General features: G+C 35.9%; 2 protein-coding genes across 2 annotated transcripts; both read right to left on the bottom strand.

Annotated features, from left to right (window-relative positions):
- Positions 1 to 414: 414 nt before the first annotated feature.
- LOC113674805 (CCR4-NOT transcription complex subunit 6-like) lies at positions 415 to 11,541 on the bottom strand. The gene is made up of 6 exons (XM_027191299.2): positions 10,964 to 11,541; positions 6,981 to 7,046; positions 6,453 to 6,610; positions 5,447 to 5,601; positions 4,583 to 4,896; positions 415 to 3,857 (listed from the first exon to the last, which is right to left on the bottom strand). Exons 1-6 carry the CDS (start codon positions 11,436 to 11,438, stop codon positions 3,361 to 3,363), a joined length of 1,665 nt encoding a protein of 554 aa, XP_027047100.2. The 5' UTR covers positions 11,439 to 11,541; the 3' UTR covers positions 415 to 3,360.
- Positions 11,542 to 13,462: 1,921 nt separating this feature from the next.
- LOC113674815 (transmembrane protein 72) lies at positions 13,463 to 17,444 on the bottom strand. The gene is made up of 4 exons (XM_027191311.2): positions 17,198 to 17,444; positions 16,601 to 16,664; positions 16,228 to 16,293; positions 13,463 to 14,859 (listed from the first exon to the last, which is right to left on the bottom strand). The coding sequence occupies exons 1-4, from the start codon at positions 17,277 to 17,279 to the stop codon at positions 14,625 to 14,627; spliced, it is 447 nt and encodes a 148-aa protein (XP_027047112.2). The 5' UTR covers positions 17,280 to 17,444; the 3' UTR covers positions 13,463 to 14,624.
- Between the last annotated feature and the right edge of the window lie 331 nt (positions 17,445 to 17,775).

Here is a 17,775-nt window from a genome sequence, read left to right as displayed (position 1 = left end):
GCAAAATTCTTTTCTGGAACCAATTTTAAGATAATAAATTATAAAATAATTCAAATAGTACGCGCGCTTTGATTGGCCATAAAACCATTTTACATGAGTGTATGTAAACACGGTTTTCGTTCTCCTTTCATAAGTTATTTTATAAAAGAATTGTCAAATGGTTTCCGTGTTTACGAATTATGATTACGAATTCTCGAATTATGATAAGCTGGAAACCACTCCGCTTCGCGTAGTGGTTTCCTACGCTTATCTCGTGTTCTCCCAACCTCCCGCGTGTTTACATCAGGCTATGTAAACACGGAAACCATTTTACATTTCTTCATTGTTATCTGACAAAGAAACAACCAACCAAAAACAAGCCACACACAAGACAAAACAAAAATAAAAACAAATTAGACGAGATAAATTCCAAGCTGACTTTGTTCACTGATTTTATTCCAGTAGTTTACCGTTTTTCTCATAAATGCCAGTTTCTGTTAAAAAGTACGAGTTACAATCTACAATAACCCTTGTAACCGGTCTACAAACCTACCACCTCACTGTAAACTACAAATGGTGATCAAAAAAAGCAAGAACTGCACAGTGTAAAACTAATAAAACAAAAGTCGCACACTTTTATTTGGAATATAAAAAGCCAGTCCAAGTTAGCCCCACCCAGTGTACGTACCACACTATAAACACGTTCAAAAATAGTCCACCGTGCTGAAAATCAAGTTCACCCCCTCCAAAACTGCACAAAATATACTGCAATACTAATGACAGTGTGCGAATTTTGTCACTCATGAGAAAAACAAAAACGTTTTTTGGCAAAATTGTGTAGGTAAAACAAAATAATGATCCCAATGTTTTACTGGTCATTGAAAAAGGTTGGATGTTTCATTGTAATTGTGATGACATACTGCAAAATGAAATGACATCTGAAATTTTGATAAATTCCTCTACACGGCTATAAATAGCTAGCCATAATGATTTAACCAAACCAAACAGATCAATTATTCATTATCTCCGCTGCACTGGAGATTAAAATAACCAAGCGGGTTGAAAATTGACAACTAAGTTTTAGTTGAATGCATTACATGATAAAAGAAACCATTACAAAATAGTCATGAAACAACACAGACATCTCTCATTGACCAGCCAGAACAGATGGATACAAATAACCATTTCATCCCTCAGGATACTTCATCCTGTCTCCCATATGGTCCAGTGTTGGACTCAACTTGCACCAACTGTGCTGAAGAATCAGCACCTTCCACCCTATTATTCCGCTTCACTAACAATCTATATGCCTTCGTCCTTTAGTAATACTTTACCATACACCGATTTCAGGTCCTTTAAGGTAACAATGATGGGGTGTTATGAACACCCACACATATAACAAACGTTGAAGGGACTGTAATTTATCACACGTTTTTATAATACACCATACTGTAAAATAAATTGAGCTCTAAAAGCTGTTATTAAAAGATTTCCGACAACAGGCAGCCACTAGAGGGCGGATTACTCAAATCTGAAAACGTGAACATGCGTTTGAAAGGCAAATGAGAAGGAGAAAAGAAGTCCACAACTGAGTTACCTGATTGTTCTTGGACCACGAGCAAACAGAAGCGTCATCAACGTGATGAAATTGAAATTGTTGATCGATATGAAGAGGTTTCGTTCGCGGTAATTATACCAGTTGCCTTAAGTAAGTTGCATGTATGTTTTCAGCGCATTGACTGACTAAACAACTCTAAATAAAACTCTAGTTTACTAAACATAAATATTACTATGAAAACGCTTTACGATACAACCTTCCTTCTCTTCCGTGGAGAAAAAAAAAAACTGTTAATACACTTATTCCAACCATGTAAAGCAAATCCAGAACCGTTTAGCTCTTTTCAGCTTTTCGTGCAAATCTGCCGAAAGCTACCAGAATGCTTCTTTTTACGTGACATGTATGGTTCTACACACGTCACGCAACATGTCAATCGTGTGTGAATCGCTCTGTCAAAAGCTGAAAGATGATTGGATGAAGCTTCACATGAGTAGAATATGTACAAGGTTTATATAACCTGACGCTCTATATGTAATATGTTACATGCACAGTATCGTACATGAAACCTTGCTAAGATCTACAAATGAAAATCGATTATGCAGGTATTGCACGTAAACTGAAGCATTTTGTGTGAGGCGTTTATATAGTTCGTGGCTGCATATTCAGATGATTTCCGAACTATAGGTGAAGAGAAAAAGAATCGGGAAAAAAGCACAAAACAACAAAATCTAAAACAAAACTAAAAGAATCATATAAATTGTGATCTTCACTAAAACGGAAATAGGATCTTTGAAAAAAAATGACTATTTTCGAGAAGATAGTGGGAGGTAAAGCAAGACAGTTTGTTTAAGTCCCCCACAACCTCCTTCCAAATTATTCAACGCATAGTACACATTTAATCTCCAAGAACAGAAGGAAGACAAAATGAAAACGCCAAAATAAAATGTCGAGTTAAGCTGCTGGTAAAGAAAAATGAAAGTGTTTTAGCAAGTTGGTTAAGATATAGTTCACGAATGTATTTGTTGAGATGATATTGTACAATGTCGTGTACATACAGCAAAGACGCTTATACGTGTCAATTTAGTCTTATGTGCAAGTACAATGCAACTGCAACAACAGCATCGAAGACTGTTCAATTCTAAGCGACAAGTGGAAGATTACGAACATTTTGTAAGTGAACGAGCTCGTCTGAAATAAGTCGCACAATTTCTGCATCCATTGAAAAATGCCATTAAAGGCTAGACACAAGATGGGATATGGGAATGAAAACTATAATTTTCACTACCTGCCTTTTTTTTTTTGATAAATTCAAGTTCTTTTTAAAATAGCTCTTATATAGAGGATAACTCTATTTGTGTGGCATTTACGTCTTACAGCACGTTTTGACCGCCCATGGTTTGCAAAAGAATTGCGAATTGTTAAAGAAATTAAATATCACGCTTAGGCCACATATTATAGTTAACAATGAATTGCAATATATTATAATGAACACTACTGGGCTAACTCAATAAATTACTGTCGAAATAGATAAATTAAATTAAAGCCGAACAATATTGTTTCACACCTGAAGTTGTACGTACAGCACTATATCTGGCAACCAACTATTTAAACTTTAAAGCAGCTCCCATTCTCCTTTTACCAAAACAAAAGTCAAAAAGGTCTATAAAACCGAATCAAGGGAAAATATGCCGGTGAACATTTTCCTGGTAGAATACAAAACACGTCTAGTGACTAGATCCTTAAAAATGGCTTGCTTCAACTCAGCCTCTTTACAACTCTTTTGTTACAAATTTACAACATTGTTATCACGCGAGAATCTAACACTACCTGGGATGGTGAGAGCTTGGAATGTACCCATAAACAGGTACCCCATTGCTGAAGCTTAAAGCCTCGAATTCCACGAGCAGTGACTGGTGGTCTGACGGGAAATGTGGGTGTGGCCATCCGATGATTTTGTTCCCTTTGATGTAATCCTGACTGACAGAACCGAGTACGCCAAGTGGAACGAGAAGGTCAGATGTGTAGTGGATATAATCAATCACACCTGTGAATGAATACGTAAGGTTGCTGTAAGACATCTGGTCTTCAGAGTAGGCCCGTTGGAGCTTGAAGCAGTGGGTAAGGTCTCCACACTTTTCTCCGTTTTTGCCATTGCTGAGGCGTGATAGAAATCCATCATATTTCATGTCCAAGAAGTCACCATGGTCAATCCGGACTCTCCCATTGTCCAGGAACTCAACTACCCCTGATTCAGGGAGTGAGTTAAGATCACCGCAGCACACTAATGGGATTGACTTACTTGGTGCAGTGCCATTTTTACCTATGGTGAGGAGATAAAAACGACGAACCTTTAGGCATAAGTAGTGCACGTTGCGTAGCATTATACTTGTAATGAAGGAGTTATGCAGTTCCCTGGAGACAACATAGTCTCGACAAGGGGGCAGCCTCAAGAAAAGGAACATCATCAGTAGTACTGACTGTTTTGACTCTTTAGTGTAAAAACCTGACTGAATATCATCACAGCAGTAAAGTTAAACCAAAAAAAACAGCCTCAGCTCCTGACTGGTCACCTTGACACCTCAAATGAAAATTCTTCACTGTCCATTCAACATGTAACTGCTGTCCATTTCATTCTACAGTACATGAAATACTTCAGGTAATTTGGGAAAATCAGCTGATCAGTTTCTGTTCTCATCTACTGTTTGCCAGATAATAAACTGGCCCCAAACAACATCATGCCAAAGATTATATCTGGCTATCAGAAGCTGGGAAATGACACAGAATATTCCTAATCCTTCTTGATGGGACACCAGTCCATTGTTGGGTAACTTGTCTCCATAATTTTGTATAGTTTCTAATTAAAAATAGGCAACACCCATAACTACTCCTGGGTGGAGAAAGACTCTGTGAGAGCAACCTCAAACACACCAGGCAACTTTACTTCAAGTTCCATTGTTCATTCTCGCAGCACCTCTGCCTTTATTTTTATTAGGTTCATAATAATCATTCAGGGAAATTTTACCAGACAAAATATATCCAACCTACCTCCTTGTACCATAAAGCCAGGGTTAATCTCCTGCATGATGGTCATTAACTCATGCATCAACATGACTGATTGAATTAACTTCACATCCTTGAACTCTGGATCCCAGTGAATATGCACATTGGACACAAGCACCTGCTGCCGTGGCATGTTCACATCATTACCATAATTAAGGTAGCCCTCTTTGAGCTCAAGTAATGCTGTGATTCCAATGTTGTCTTTTGTCATCACTCTATTCAGCATATCTTCTGCTTCTGTAGCATTTTGCATTGCCAACTGATTGAATTCAATCAAGTACTCTTTGACAAGGCTAAATCTGAAATGATAAATTTATGTAATCAGAGAAGGAGTTTGCTTTCTCATAAGGTATCAGAAGAGCCTACTACCCTTAACAAGCTAATTTGGAGAATTCCTGGTTGTCTTTAATAGAAGACCACTTTATTGCAGGAGGTTTCCCAGTAATTCATCCAGCCTTAAGGAATCAAAAGTTTTCAACTCTGATGAGATGTGCAGTGCAAACCTTGGGCATCAAAGAAATAAAGTTTGAGGCTTGGGTCAAAAAGAGTACACTGTATAACTATCTCAAAACAAATCTTCACTATGGATGTGGGTTCAGTTTAAGGACACCCTAAGGACTTTAAGATAGACACTAGGTTAAACATACCAGAAACTCTCAAAGCAAAATAGGAAGGGAAAATGACCCAATGTAGGAATTTGCTGTTGTTATTTTCAGTGTTGTAGTGTAGCAAAAAAATTCCACTCCCACAACTTGGGTAATGCACCAAAAAAATTACATGTACTTTAAAACCCTGCATATTCCCTTTATTTAGTAGTATTCTTATCAAAGTTGCCATCAGATGACTTACTTGGAGGTCCTAAAAAATATGGCACAGCCATCCACATATTTTCTATCCTCTTCGGTCATTGTTCTTGCTCTGGACTTGGGACTAAAAATTCCATTATAGCCATGCTGTTGAAGCTCAGGAAGGAAAAAGTTATAGAACTGCTCTGTCTCAATTTCCTGCAAGAGGGATCAAAAGAAAACTCTGTTGTTTTCTATTCCTATCTAATTAACAAAACGTTCTCTACATATTTTAAGTGACTGCCTTTGAAGTGAATGAAGTAAAGTCATGTGTTTGAGCCCAAATATGGTAGAAATGCATACAGTAGAACCTCACTAACTTAAACTACTGAGGGAAACAAAACAATCCAAGTTCAGTTATCAAGGTTGGTGTTGAATTTCAAACATCCTGTTAATAATTAATAAGAATCATGTTTTTACCTATCTTGCACAATCAACAGAAGGGCTAATATCCAACCATCTTAACCACACAAGCTTGGTCAATAATTTATTTATAATATTCATTAAATAGCAAAAAGATTTTGCATTACTAAGAATCAAGAATGACTTGTTTATCTTGAGAGCCAGGAAAGAAAGCCAACTGCGTTTGTAGCACGATAAACCCCAAATATCATTTATGTTTTCTTTGTTTCACCTGTCTTTATACCTTACTATAAACTATACATTACAAACATTACAAACTATAAATTCCCTTCACACAATCTTTATCTTAGGCAGAATAAAAGCAGGAAATCCCAAGCAGGCAAGAAGGGCCCATCTTGCCTGCTAGGGTAGCCAATCAGAACACAGGATTCCCTTCATGCTGCCTACAAGCACTGCCAGCCATGTAATTATCTTTTATAAAAATTCCCTTTCCTTTTCTTTTCTAATGATAAAAAATTTTTTTTTCAGGTGGCTAATTAATGAAATCAAAGTCACCATTACAAGAGTCTTTCAGCTAAATTGAGTTTGGAAACCTGACATTCTGTATGGTGTACTTGGTTTTAATTGAACAAGATATGGTACCATACCTGTAAGCTTAGGATATCAGCACCATAATGAAGAATCTCTTTCAGAATTGCTGTTTTCCTGTACTCCCAATCAAGGGCCCAAGATGGACAATAGCCATATATCTGTCGTGTACAATACTTGTCACAAAGGACGTTATAGCACATGACACTGAAGGTCACTGAAAACAAAGAAAGCCAACAGTTACTGTAAGATCATCATGGTAGAACAAGACAAGGTTAACGTGATATTAAGTTACAGTGTTGCATTTACAAAAAAAACAATGTAGAAGGAGTCAGACTCATATTAGTAAGTACATATTACATATATATCATGATGACATAATACGTGCACAATTTGTTTTTGTGAGAGCCCATGACAAACTGAGTAAACAATGTATCAGTTTGAAAACCTTGCTTATTCAGCAGCATATTTTAAAAGCATAAATTATACCAGACTGAAGTGTAACTGCATGGATTTCCTTCCTCTCAAAAACAAACTGACTATCCATTTGCTTAAGTAGCATCTTGGTAAACGAGAAAACAACTTACATGCAGGATTCCTAGGCCTGTCTGGTTGTAGTGAAATCCACTGCCTGTCTGGTGGTCGAGAACAAACTAAAACAAAATTCAAAGGATGTCAAAAGCTTGCTAACAACGTACTAGTATTGTATCAACAAAGGATTGTGATGTGCAGTGTATAAAACATGAACATCAACAGTATGCAATGGTTAAACCTTTAACTCCCACAAGTGATTATCATGTTCATGCAATTCCTTACCACAGTATCCATATATTACCCCCAAAAAAAGAAAAAATAATGTAATGGGTATACTTAAACTGATCAATAAGAGGTTGTTATCTTGATCTAACATCATATTCTTGTTACCAATCTACAAGGAAATGTGTAGCAGCTAGAGGGGACAATTAGCTTTCAGAGCTTGGGAGTTAATAAGTTAAAGTATTATCATGTACCAGCAAGGCTCCAAGTTCCCTTTTTCAAAAAGTTGCCTTTTGGCAATCTACAGCTGTAAAATGCTCTTCACTGATAAAAAAAAAAATTTGGTCACAAAAATAATTTAACACATCTATGGAAGGACACTTAATGTTACCTTACATGATTTGTAAAGAGCCAAACAGTTTCCCTGCAACACTTAAGAATTGGTTCATGCTTAGCATGTGTATATTGAGCTATGGATGCATGCAGAAGAAGCATAAGAGTTCCTCAAGGTACAACAGAGAGCAACACTAGCTTCTTGAGTGCTATCCAAACTTCCCAGGTGCATCCATAACTTGATATACCCACAACTAAAAGCATGAACCAATTTCTTTTATAATATATGGTAGCAGAAACTACTTGTGTTTGAAGAAAGATTTCAATCATTATTGCATTAAGTTTACCAGAGTGATCTCGATCTACCTATGAATAAAAGACAAGGTAAAAACAACCAAGAAATATTTGAGACCAAAGCTTTATTTAAAGAATTGTAAACTTGCTAATAAGAAGCTATAGTTGAACCTATTTCTTGCATTTACAATAAAACCCAAAATCCTTCATTGAACAACACTTTTGGGACACAAAATATCAATTTACTGTTCTAGAGGAGTGTCCCCTATATCACAAAGCTTCACTTGAAGTCAAGAGGATCACTTTGATCTTTCCAGCCATAATTTGCATCACATTCAGGAATGAAGTATTATAAGTATAATTATGTATTGACATAATGATTTACTTTTCATTTTGAGCTCCAAAAGGTCTATTTTATCAGGATGTAAAAAAAACAGTCTTGAAAATTTTGAAACCCCACGGCTAAACTCCATGGAAACTTGCAACTGAAGTGCAAGTTTCCATCTGCACACATCATTTTATGAAAGCACTGCTGTGCATACATAAGGATTTCTACCAAAGCAGCCCCTTGGGAATTATAAAATATTGCACCTGCAATATTTTATAATTTCATGAGCCAAATTGGTATGTCTACTCACTTGAGTAATTACCAGCAAACTAATGAGAAATAAGATACTGTGGTGTCTGGTGGCGGAAATAATTTCATACAAAGTTGCTGAGGTCAGGTGACAAATAATGTTTAAAACAATTTCGGTCTATTGTTCAGCTAAGAAGGACACAGTCCTGATAACTTTGATGGCTCGTAGACCACATTGTTCATCTGGAATCAAAGCTGTTTGGAGGGTATTCTCAGAAAAAGTGATAAAAGTTATTGCAAGATACTTTTCACCAACAAAATATGTTCACACTCTCTGAAATTTTATTATGTTTGCTGTCTCTAACAGCTCTTCATTGACAAGAAAACCTAGGCTCACTTCTAATTTCTTCACAATCTTTTCTGACTGCTAGCAACCCTTCAGAAGCCTCTGATTAGGTATTACAGTAGAACCCTGCTAACTAAAATTCCCAAGGAAAACAAAAAAATTGCTTGTGTTTGAAAGGGAGTTTAAGTTAGTGGGATTCTACCGTATTCACCTACTCAATTTTGGGCCATTCCGGTTAAAGAAAAGCCTTGAAGATCACTTTAATTTATCTTTTTGAAACAAGATTCTGAACACAACACTTGCAAAATCATTTACACTTGACAGCTTCACTTGTATCTAGCTCTAAATTGTTCTTTCCAAAGGGAAAATTTAAGATCTTCAGATTTTACTCTCTAAGACTGTCCCACAGACATACTCTCCAACAAAATAAATTTTATCATAAATTTATGGTAAATCCTTTCGCATCGATTTTGTCTAGATTTTGCTGCCAAAGGGCTGACCAGCATGGCAAATCACCCACTTTCCTTGAGGCATGTCAACAAAGAAACGGGCTCTTCCCCAATGGGTATAAGTTTTGCTCCTCAGAAGAATATACAATACAGTTTGGCTTCAACTCAGTATACAATCATTTAAGGTTTACTAATATATGGCAGTTGTGGAATGGCATGGTGAAAAAAGGGAAAGACAAGAGTTCCTAGCATTTACTTGTTTGATAATTCAACCAAACATCAATAGATTTTTCGAAGATATTTTTCACTAGCCATGGTAACCAAAATGGTTGCAACTTGGTGCACTGACATGTTACAGATATTATTATTTTCATTACCTCTTGTGATGCTTACCAAACTCAAATTTGAAAAGAGAACAGAGGCAACTGTACTTCAAAAGAAAAAAAAAATAAACTAAAAGAGGACATCTGAACTGGTCTACAAAATTAACTGATCTATAAAACTTAAGGCAAATAAAAAAACTTAAAATCAATTCTGCCACAAAGGGGTTCAATGAAGCATCAGTTGATTTTTTAGTGCATAAAACAACATTGAAAATGCTGTTGCCACAAAAACCTCTCTCAAACTGTTTGGAAATAATTTTACAGGTTAAAAGGTGCCTTAAACTATGCCAACTTTCAATTCAATGAAGAAGCAAAGAGCAATATACCAAAAAGTAATACTAACCAGATGAGGGCAAAATGGAAAAGCTACATCTTGAATTTACAGGAAGATGCTAACTTTGATGCATGTGAATTGACATTATATTAAACTTTAAGATGACATCAAATTCTTTTTTTAGCCTGTTTTAGTACAAACTCACTGAATTCAATTGCTAAAATTAAAGAATGAAAACATTAACCAATACATGGACTTTCCATAGAGAGCTTGTTTTCAAATCTAGTGACCTTTCTGTCAAATAAACTAAGACCCACTCAGCCCAAATTAAAATCAGTCCCAGGGAAATAATCTTGAAACCCATTTTGCATACAGGTTTGCTGCTTGAGAATCAAAATATCCCTTTACAGCAACATGATCAAGAATAAATCCTAAATGACATTAATTAAGCGGAGATAATGAAAAAGAAAATTAACCAACATAGAAAATAAGTTGCACAAATCTACTTCCGGACTGCCGAAAGTTCCATCATTTATGCAGTCTTTGAAAATAAATTACACAGGAATAACTATACAAATGACAAGAGATAACCCTCCGATTGCATCTTTTAAGCTTAAGATTGATTCAACAGCTATCACAAAGCAATCCATTGTGGCTTGAAAGTGGGGCTACTACTAAAATTGGCGGTTTCAAACGGTTATTGTTCGTTGAGCCAAGAGGGTCTACTTTCGTTTTCTTAATACAAACGACCTCGATCACGATAAACTTACGATGTTTAACATAAGGATTAGACTAAGATCTCAGTTTGTTGACTGTAGAATTTGCCTAAGAGTTTCATATGAAATATATTGCTCACGAAAGTACTACCGAATCTTTGAAAAGAACGATCAATATAACGCAAATTCGATGCCTCGTGAACGCTATTATGCGAACGAACCTCGTGCCACACACAAAGAAAACACCGTTCGCAAGCAAATAATTCAGTTCTGTCCAACAGACAACTTACCTTGAGAAAAAACAACAGATAATACTGTTGAAGTTGAAATAAAATAAGAAGCGAGACTATTTGGGTCAAGATCTTACTCTGACAGTGATAAATATAGAATTGACACCACAAAAACTCTCGCTTCTTCAGATGTTTACACTAAGTTTACTTACCCGCTAAATTATCCAGCATATAGCCTAGAAGTTTGGCTGTTCCATTTTTTTCCTCATTTATAGTTAAAACATCCTGTGGTAAGGGATTTCCTTGCAATCCAAGGGTTTGTAACTGGAAAAGTTTTCCGAGTTCGTTAGGTAAAAGCCTCAGATTATTGTTGCACAAAAGGAGCTCACGTAATGTGACCAGATCTCCAAGTTCGCTGGGCAAACTTCGTAGTTTATTCGATGATAAATCTAAGTGCTTGAGCTGAGCAAGCTTGGAGATTTCTGGAGGAATCTTTGTGAGATGATTGTCGTTTAAGAACAACGCAGTTAAGAAATCCAACCGCCATAATGACGGGCTCAAATTACGAATCGTAGCCGTAATTTCCAGTTCTGTCCATTTCGACTTTTTGCCGTTAGCTACATCCTCGGGACTCATCAAAGTATAAGTTCTTCGAACATCATTATTTTCATGCTTATCCTTCGGCATTTCGAACGAATCATGACAATCTTCTCCTGAAAGTAGCCTCCGCAAAGATGGCGTACAACATGGCCACCAAGATAGACCATCAGACAAGGCTTCGGATCAGTTAGCAGTGACGTCATCAGTTTTCTCGAACGCAAGTATCTCTGACCCGCGGGATTCCACGCAAGCCACGGGAATTTTGGTGTGTATACTTCTGACCTTGATCTGATCCTGTTCTGGCATTCTTAAATAGTGAGAACGAGCCTCAAGGCAAGGCGAACAAGGAGAAAATCGAATGCGATCACTAACACTTTTCGCGAGCTCGTTTCCGTCATTTTTCTTCATTAAGCAAGGGTCTGGTTCAGCATGATCGACTGAAATGCAACATAGTAATTTAGTGTTATCAGCTGAGTTGATAACGTAAACCGGCCACCATAAAGAGTTTAAAGGCTGACGTTTCGAGCGCCAGCCCTTTGTCAGACGAAGGGCTGACGTTCGAAAGGCTGGAAACTTCAGCCTTCAAACTCCTTACGGTAGCTAATCAGTACGTTATCAACTCGGTTGATAACACTCAATTACCCTGTTATACTCTCCCATCGACGCAGCACTACAGTTTCTATAGAAACTTACCCCCTTTATTGAAATGCAACATAGTTTTACTTCTGAAGATCTAGTTAACAAAATCCTCACTTTCCACAGTCAAATCATACCTGTTAAGCGGCGATCTCGAATTTTCTCTTACTTTTCGTGACAATTGCCGGTCGACTAGAAAAAAGCCTCCCTGCTGACAAGAACAATCAAAGTAGGGATTAAGGATATCGAGTCGAGTCGCCCTGTTCTTAAACTCTTTCCAGTCACGAAAATAGTTCTGTAGACTGATTTCACTTGCAGTTGGGTATGCAATATATCGTATATCCATCGAAAAAATCTTCATTCTACAAGGCTTGTGCCAGCCGTTAATTTTGCTAACAGTAAGAAGAAGTTCTTCCTTGGTTTCTTTTTTCTCTGTGACGAAATGCCCAGCAGCTAGGAACGGTCTAAATTAGACTAAATGCCCAACGAATAAATGGCAGTCTGATCAGAAGCGTACAATTTCTAGGTGCATATCGACGGTATGCTCAAGGTCGAAGAATTTGTCCACTAAAAAACAAGTTAATTTGTGGAATCGCCTGACATTTTCAAATAGACATCGGATATTCCCAGGAATTTTGAAAGAACCTTTCGATGGTAATTCGAGCACTTAGTCTATTTGAGACCGACTGTCATGCTGCCGGACATTTGGGCATTGCGTTTTTTTTTTTTTTTTTTTCAACACTTCTATTTCACCAGAGTTTCCACTTTACACTTTAAAGGCGTTATTTGAGCCCATTCCCATAAAATCGGTGCTGAATTCACGATGGAGTGATTGTGGTCACTCATCCATGACATTTGCAACGATTTCAATTGCCCCCTGCGCTAGTTGTTAATTAAGCTACATTTATTCAAGATACTGAAACGCCTTTCCTAACAGTTACGCGCAAGACACTTAAAGAGGTTTCCTTTTTGCTTGCAGACTTCTTCATCTCAGCTATCATTCCTTGCTCGTGGTTCCTTTTTGTCCTGATGGTTTGTAGACCACCCAATACAAAATAATTTCGTCTTTCATTTGAAAGCCACCAACATCGTCACCGTGAACCTGTCATTAATTAATCAAATTAGCGTCGTCATGCACCTGGTGACGAGTTAGATATCGCGGTTAATACTTCTTTTCTTTTAGAGGATTGAGAGGGTAGGGGATGCAACTACCAAAAGAGACAAGAACTCAGCCTAAACAAACGTTCTCCAGCCTGTACACCCTAACATCAGTATGCATATTCTCCATACTTTTGTCTATTTATTTCCTAAGGTGCTGACAAGGAGAATTTGTTTAACAATCAAGAGCCTTTTCAGTTGGTGATCATTTTCTTTCTTCTGGTGACCTTAATGTGTGATTCGGAGTGAAAATTTATGGAGAAATTAAATTCTGGTCACTCTTACTGGTCCAAGAGTTAAGTTAAACATTTTCCATACTGACTTGCAATGAGACCTTTTTATTTTCAAAGACATAAGAGTTGCATATGGTTGACATTGAGTAGAGGGAAATATACATTCAATAATTTGGATTGTGTAAATATTTTGAATGAATCCGTTACCACAGGCACTCATTTTATCTCTAATGAGTAAATATAATAAATAATTGACAGCCTTGAAATTGATCATTCCTCGCTAATAATCCTGAAAGCTAAGTTGTCTCAATAGTTTCCAAAAATTTCCTCTTTATCCCTTAAATTCACAATGACACTAGATTGTGCGTTGCTTAATCTGTTATCTATATCCAACCAGCTCATAAGGTGAATATGATTCTGGTTTAAATCCTTCTTTTAGGAATTTAAACTCCAAACTCTAGGTGCATATTGATGATTTCTGACATACAAAGTCCTGATGTATGTTTTTTTTTCCTTTTTTATATAATTAAATACATTAAGTGTGGCTTTATCAATTAATATATGGTGAGGTTCAAGTTTGGCAGAAATAATACTACCTTTCTAGGAGAAAAAAACAACTATGGTGCTATCATTGATAGTTTATTGGAAAAAGAACAATAATGAAGAAATATCAAATGAATCCTTAGCAATGAAATTCCCAATTTTTAGGATTGGAGTTTTAGTAGTACTAATTATTTCTATACTATAATTTAAAACATTAGTTAAAACAAAGCTACTTAGATTCATGTGCTTCAGGTCTATTTCTTCTTAGCAAAGTAAAATCTGGGTGAAATATAAGGATCTTGTTTGGAAGTATATATTATACATATTATATGAACTATTTGTTTTTTGAAATGAATATCTTGTATGCCTATGTGTGTAATGTTAAGTGTAACATTGGTAAATGGGATTAAAATGTCTAATAATTCTTGAGTCAAGAGTATTATCTCAATGAAAGTTTTCATTTCTCCAAAGTTTAAGCATTGAAAGCATTTAATAAATAATATTCCCTATGAAAATACACTTCATTTCATAGACATCTGTTACATGATTACATTGATTGTGTTATTTGTTGAAGGCAGTCTTTGCCTCAAGGCCAAACTGCCTTGCAATGATACTTAATGGTATTAAATACTATGTAATTAAATGTTATGCAACTTTGATGCCTCATTTCAAATGAATGTGCTTGATTTGAGACAAATAATTATTATCTAACTTCTAGTTGTTTATATCTATAGGGTTCAAGTGCATTTTTGGTTCTGAAAGTTCTTATGAGATATAGCAATGCTGTAAAATCCAGTAAAACCCCAGCAATTACAGCTTGCCAGAACTCCTTGGGATGCAAGTAGCACATGACAGACAATGAAGTATAAATTAGTGATTTCTTCCAGTTATCAACAGCTAGTACATACTTCCACAAAGCCTGGCCACAACTCCCTTCCCTGATAAAAACGAGAAGCCATAAAAATTAAAATGAGGTTAACAACTTCATCCATTTTACTTTAAAAGCATCTTAATTTACAAGTCTGGGTATATAATAACCCTTTAACTCCCAGAAGTGATCAACATGAAACTTCTCCTTTTAATATCCTTACATCATCCAGCAAACAGGTAATGAAAACATTCAAACTTATGAGGTAGAAGTTGTTATCTTGATATAACACCAAATTCTCATAACTAATTTACTGGTAAATATGTAGCAGCTAGAGGGGAGAATTAACAATCAGATCTTGGGAGTTAAAGGGTTAACAAGAATAACTGTTTATAATAATGTTGGAGACCAAACAGAAAGCTATGATCAGGGGCTGAAAATGAACAGAAACATCAGGGAGAGTATTTTAGCCCTTTAACTCCCAAGATCTGAGTATTAATTCTCCCTTCTCGCTGCAACACATTTACTTGTAAATAAGTTATAAGAATTTTGTGTTAGATCAAGATAATATGAGAAAATGTGAGGAAGAGAGAGCTGATGACTTCAATTTACATGTACTCCTGACTGTATGATTCATAGAAAAAATTGGAGCTCCCTTCGAGACCAATCACAAATTCACTTTAAACAGAGTGAAACAAATGCAATTCCAGATTGCTTTCAACACCTTTAATACTGAAAACACCTCTATCAAGACTTGTTATCTGTAGTAAGTCATAATCAACTCTCTCTAAGACAGACACTGTTTGAACCAGCTGCAGACGTTTGTCCTGAAGAGATGTCTAGCTGATGGATGTTAGAGGATATATGACAACAACGATTCTGTGATTTATAAAACCCTTCTTAGGGAAATTTGAATGCCATTAGTGTTTGAAAGCTTGTACATTTTCAGAGAGGAAATAAAGTGATTCAATCAGATCTTTACTTAATCTGAAAAGTGAACCTTATACAATATTGTATTATAACATTTATGATACAATATTTATTTTCTTTGAAATGTTACATTTAACCCTTTCACTCCCACAAGTGACCAAGACAGAATTTCTCCTTACAATATCAAACACTCAGGCAGGTGATGAGAATAGAGAAGAATATCAATTATGGGATTATTGGTTGATCCAATACCAAATTCTCTGAACTAACAACATAAAATTGTAAGGCAGATAGTAAGGAGAATTACTAATTAAATCTTGGGAGTGAAAGAGTTAATATAACATTTCAAATCAAAATTTGCTATTCTGCTATCCAAATTAAACAAAGTTTTGTCCGATGGAGGTATCTATTTCAAGAGATTTGACAGCACAATTCTAACAGAATACAAATTGTCATGTTTGTCATATTTATAAAGAAAAAAAATGAAATATTTATTTTGATACATTACCCACAACAAGCACACTTGTCCAAAATGAATGTTATCTCAAAAAAAGTAACAGCAAAACCACATATCCTGAAAAAAATAAGAATACATACAACTTAGATAAAAAAATCTCTCATTTTTTGCTCAATACCTGAAATTTTTAAACTCTATTTGCATTTGTATGTTTCACAGCCAGCTATAAGGCAAGGTGAATAACTCAATACACAGTGTGTGACGGTGACTATTAACCAATCACAACATTACTCTAAAATTATAAAATGCAAAAGTCTATCTAATTTTACAAAATATAATAAACAACATTAATTGAGTAAGAAATAATAAAAATGCAGGCATTATCCAGTGTGTTGTATAACAAAAAAAATTGTATGACTCTTACATAAGGTATGCAGCTACCCTTTTGTCATCTCGGTCAGCCAGAAATACACCTGTCCACCACAAGGCTAAATACAATATTTAAAAAGTAAGAATGTTCAAATATTTGATGAGAAATTCTCTTACATGGTATCCTTCCCCCACCTTTCATACAAGAAGATTAGAGTAACGATTGTTTTCAAGAGCCCATGACGTCTGGATCTCTTACAGATGATGATGGCAATGGCTTCACTAAACTTATCAAAATATTTTTAATTCCCGAAATCTTCTCTGTAGGTGTTGAACTGAAAAAACAGATTAGGTCTCTGTAAAGAAAATTACCGTCTCAAAAGCCACATATACAACTCAAACATGCCATATCATTCTATACATATAAAAGCAAGCCACAAAACATGTGATATCCGATAAATTATTGATAAAGTTTTACAAGCTTCGTCTTGAATCCTAAGTTAATGGAGAAAGCCCTTTTCGTGTCGTAACGTGCACGTATTGTAAATTATGCAATGAGACTTCAGGATTATGTGTATTTTTGTCTATTCCTTGGAATTTTCCTTGAAATTGCAACACAGTGAAGCTTATTCGAAATAAGAAATTAACTTGCCTGCGCTGGTAAACAGGCCAACGATTCGAGTAATCGAAGTAAAATGTCTGATGAAAAAGGGACGTTCTTCTCTAATTTCCATGTCAAAAGCTTCTAATGATCCGTTACTTTTGGCATAATCAGGAGTATATCACCATCAATCTTGTTGGAGTAGGTACGATCAAATTTGGAAATAAAATGAGCAGCGAACTCACAAAAGTTGTTTTCGTGGCAGCCAAGAAATAGCAAGGCGTTCCTTGCTAAAGATATAGCATAAGTACTAGTGTCCAGTTTCTTATGATAGGATAAATGTGTAAGAGAAGGACTGAACGGTATTTCTTACATGAAATGTGGACTAGGGACCACGAATTTTTGAATAGTCAAAGAAGAGAGCGACTCACTGCGTGTAGTGTGTCACGTCTAAGCTGTGATTCGTGGATTAAAGAGTTAAAAATAGTTTTTACAATTATTTTTAAAAAAAAATTTATTACAACTGTCATGATGGTATTGTCGTTTACCATACGTCATTAACAAAAATCTTACAAAGTTGAGGAAAACTTACTTCTCTTTCATGTCTCCCATACACCTGACATCCTGCA

The sequence above is a fragment of the Pocillopora damicornis genome, chromosome 2, assembly GCF_964200805.1.
Source record: "Pocillopora damicornis chromosome 2, jaPocDami1.2, whole genome shotgun sequence".
Taxonomy (NCBI): Eukaryota; Metazoa; Cnidaria; class Anthozoa; order Scleractinia; family Pocilloporidae; genus Pocillopora; species Pocillopora damicornis.
Note: the sequence above shows the minus strand (reverse complement) of the source record. Positions and strands in the feature narration are given on the sequence as shown.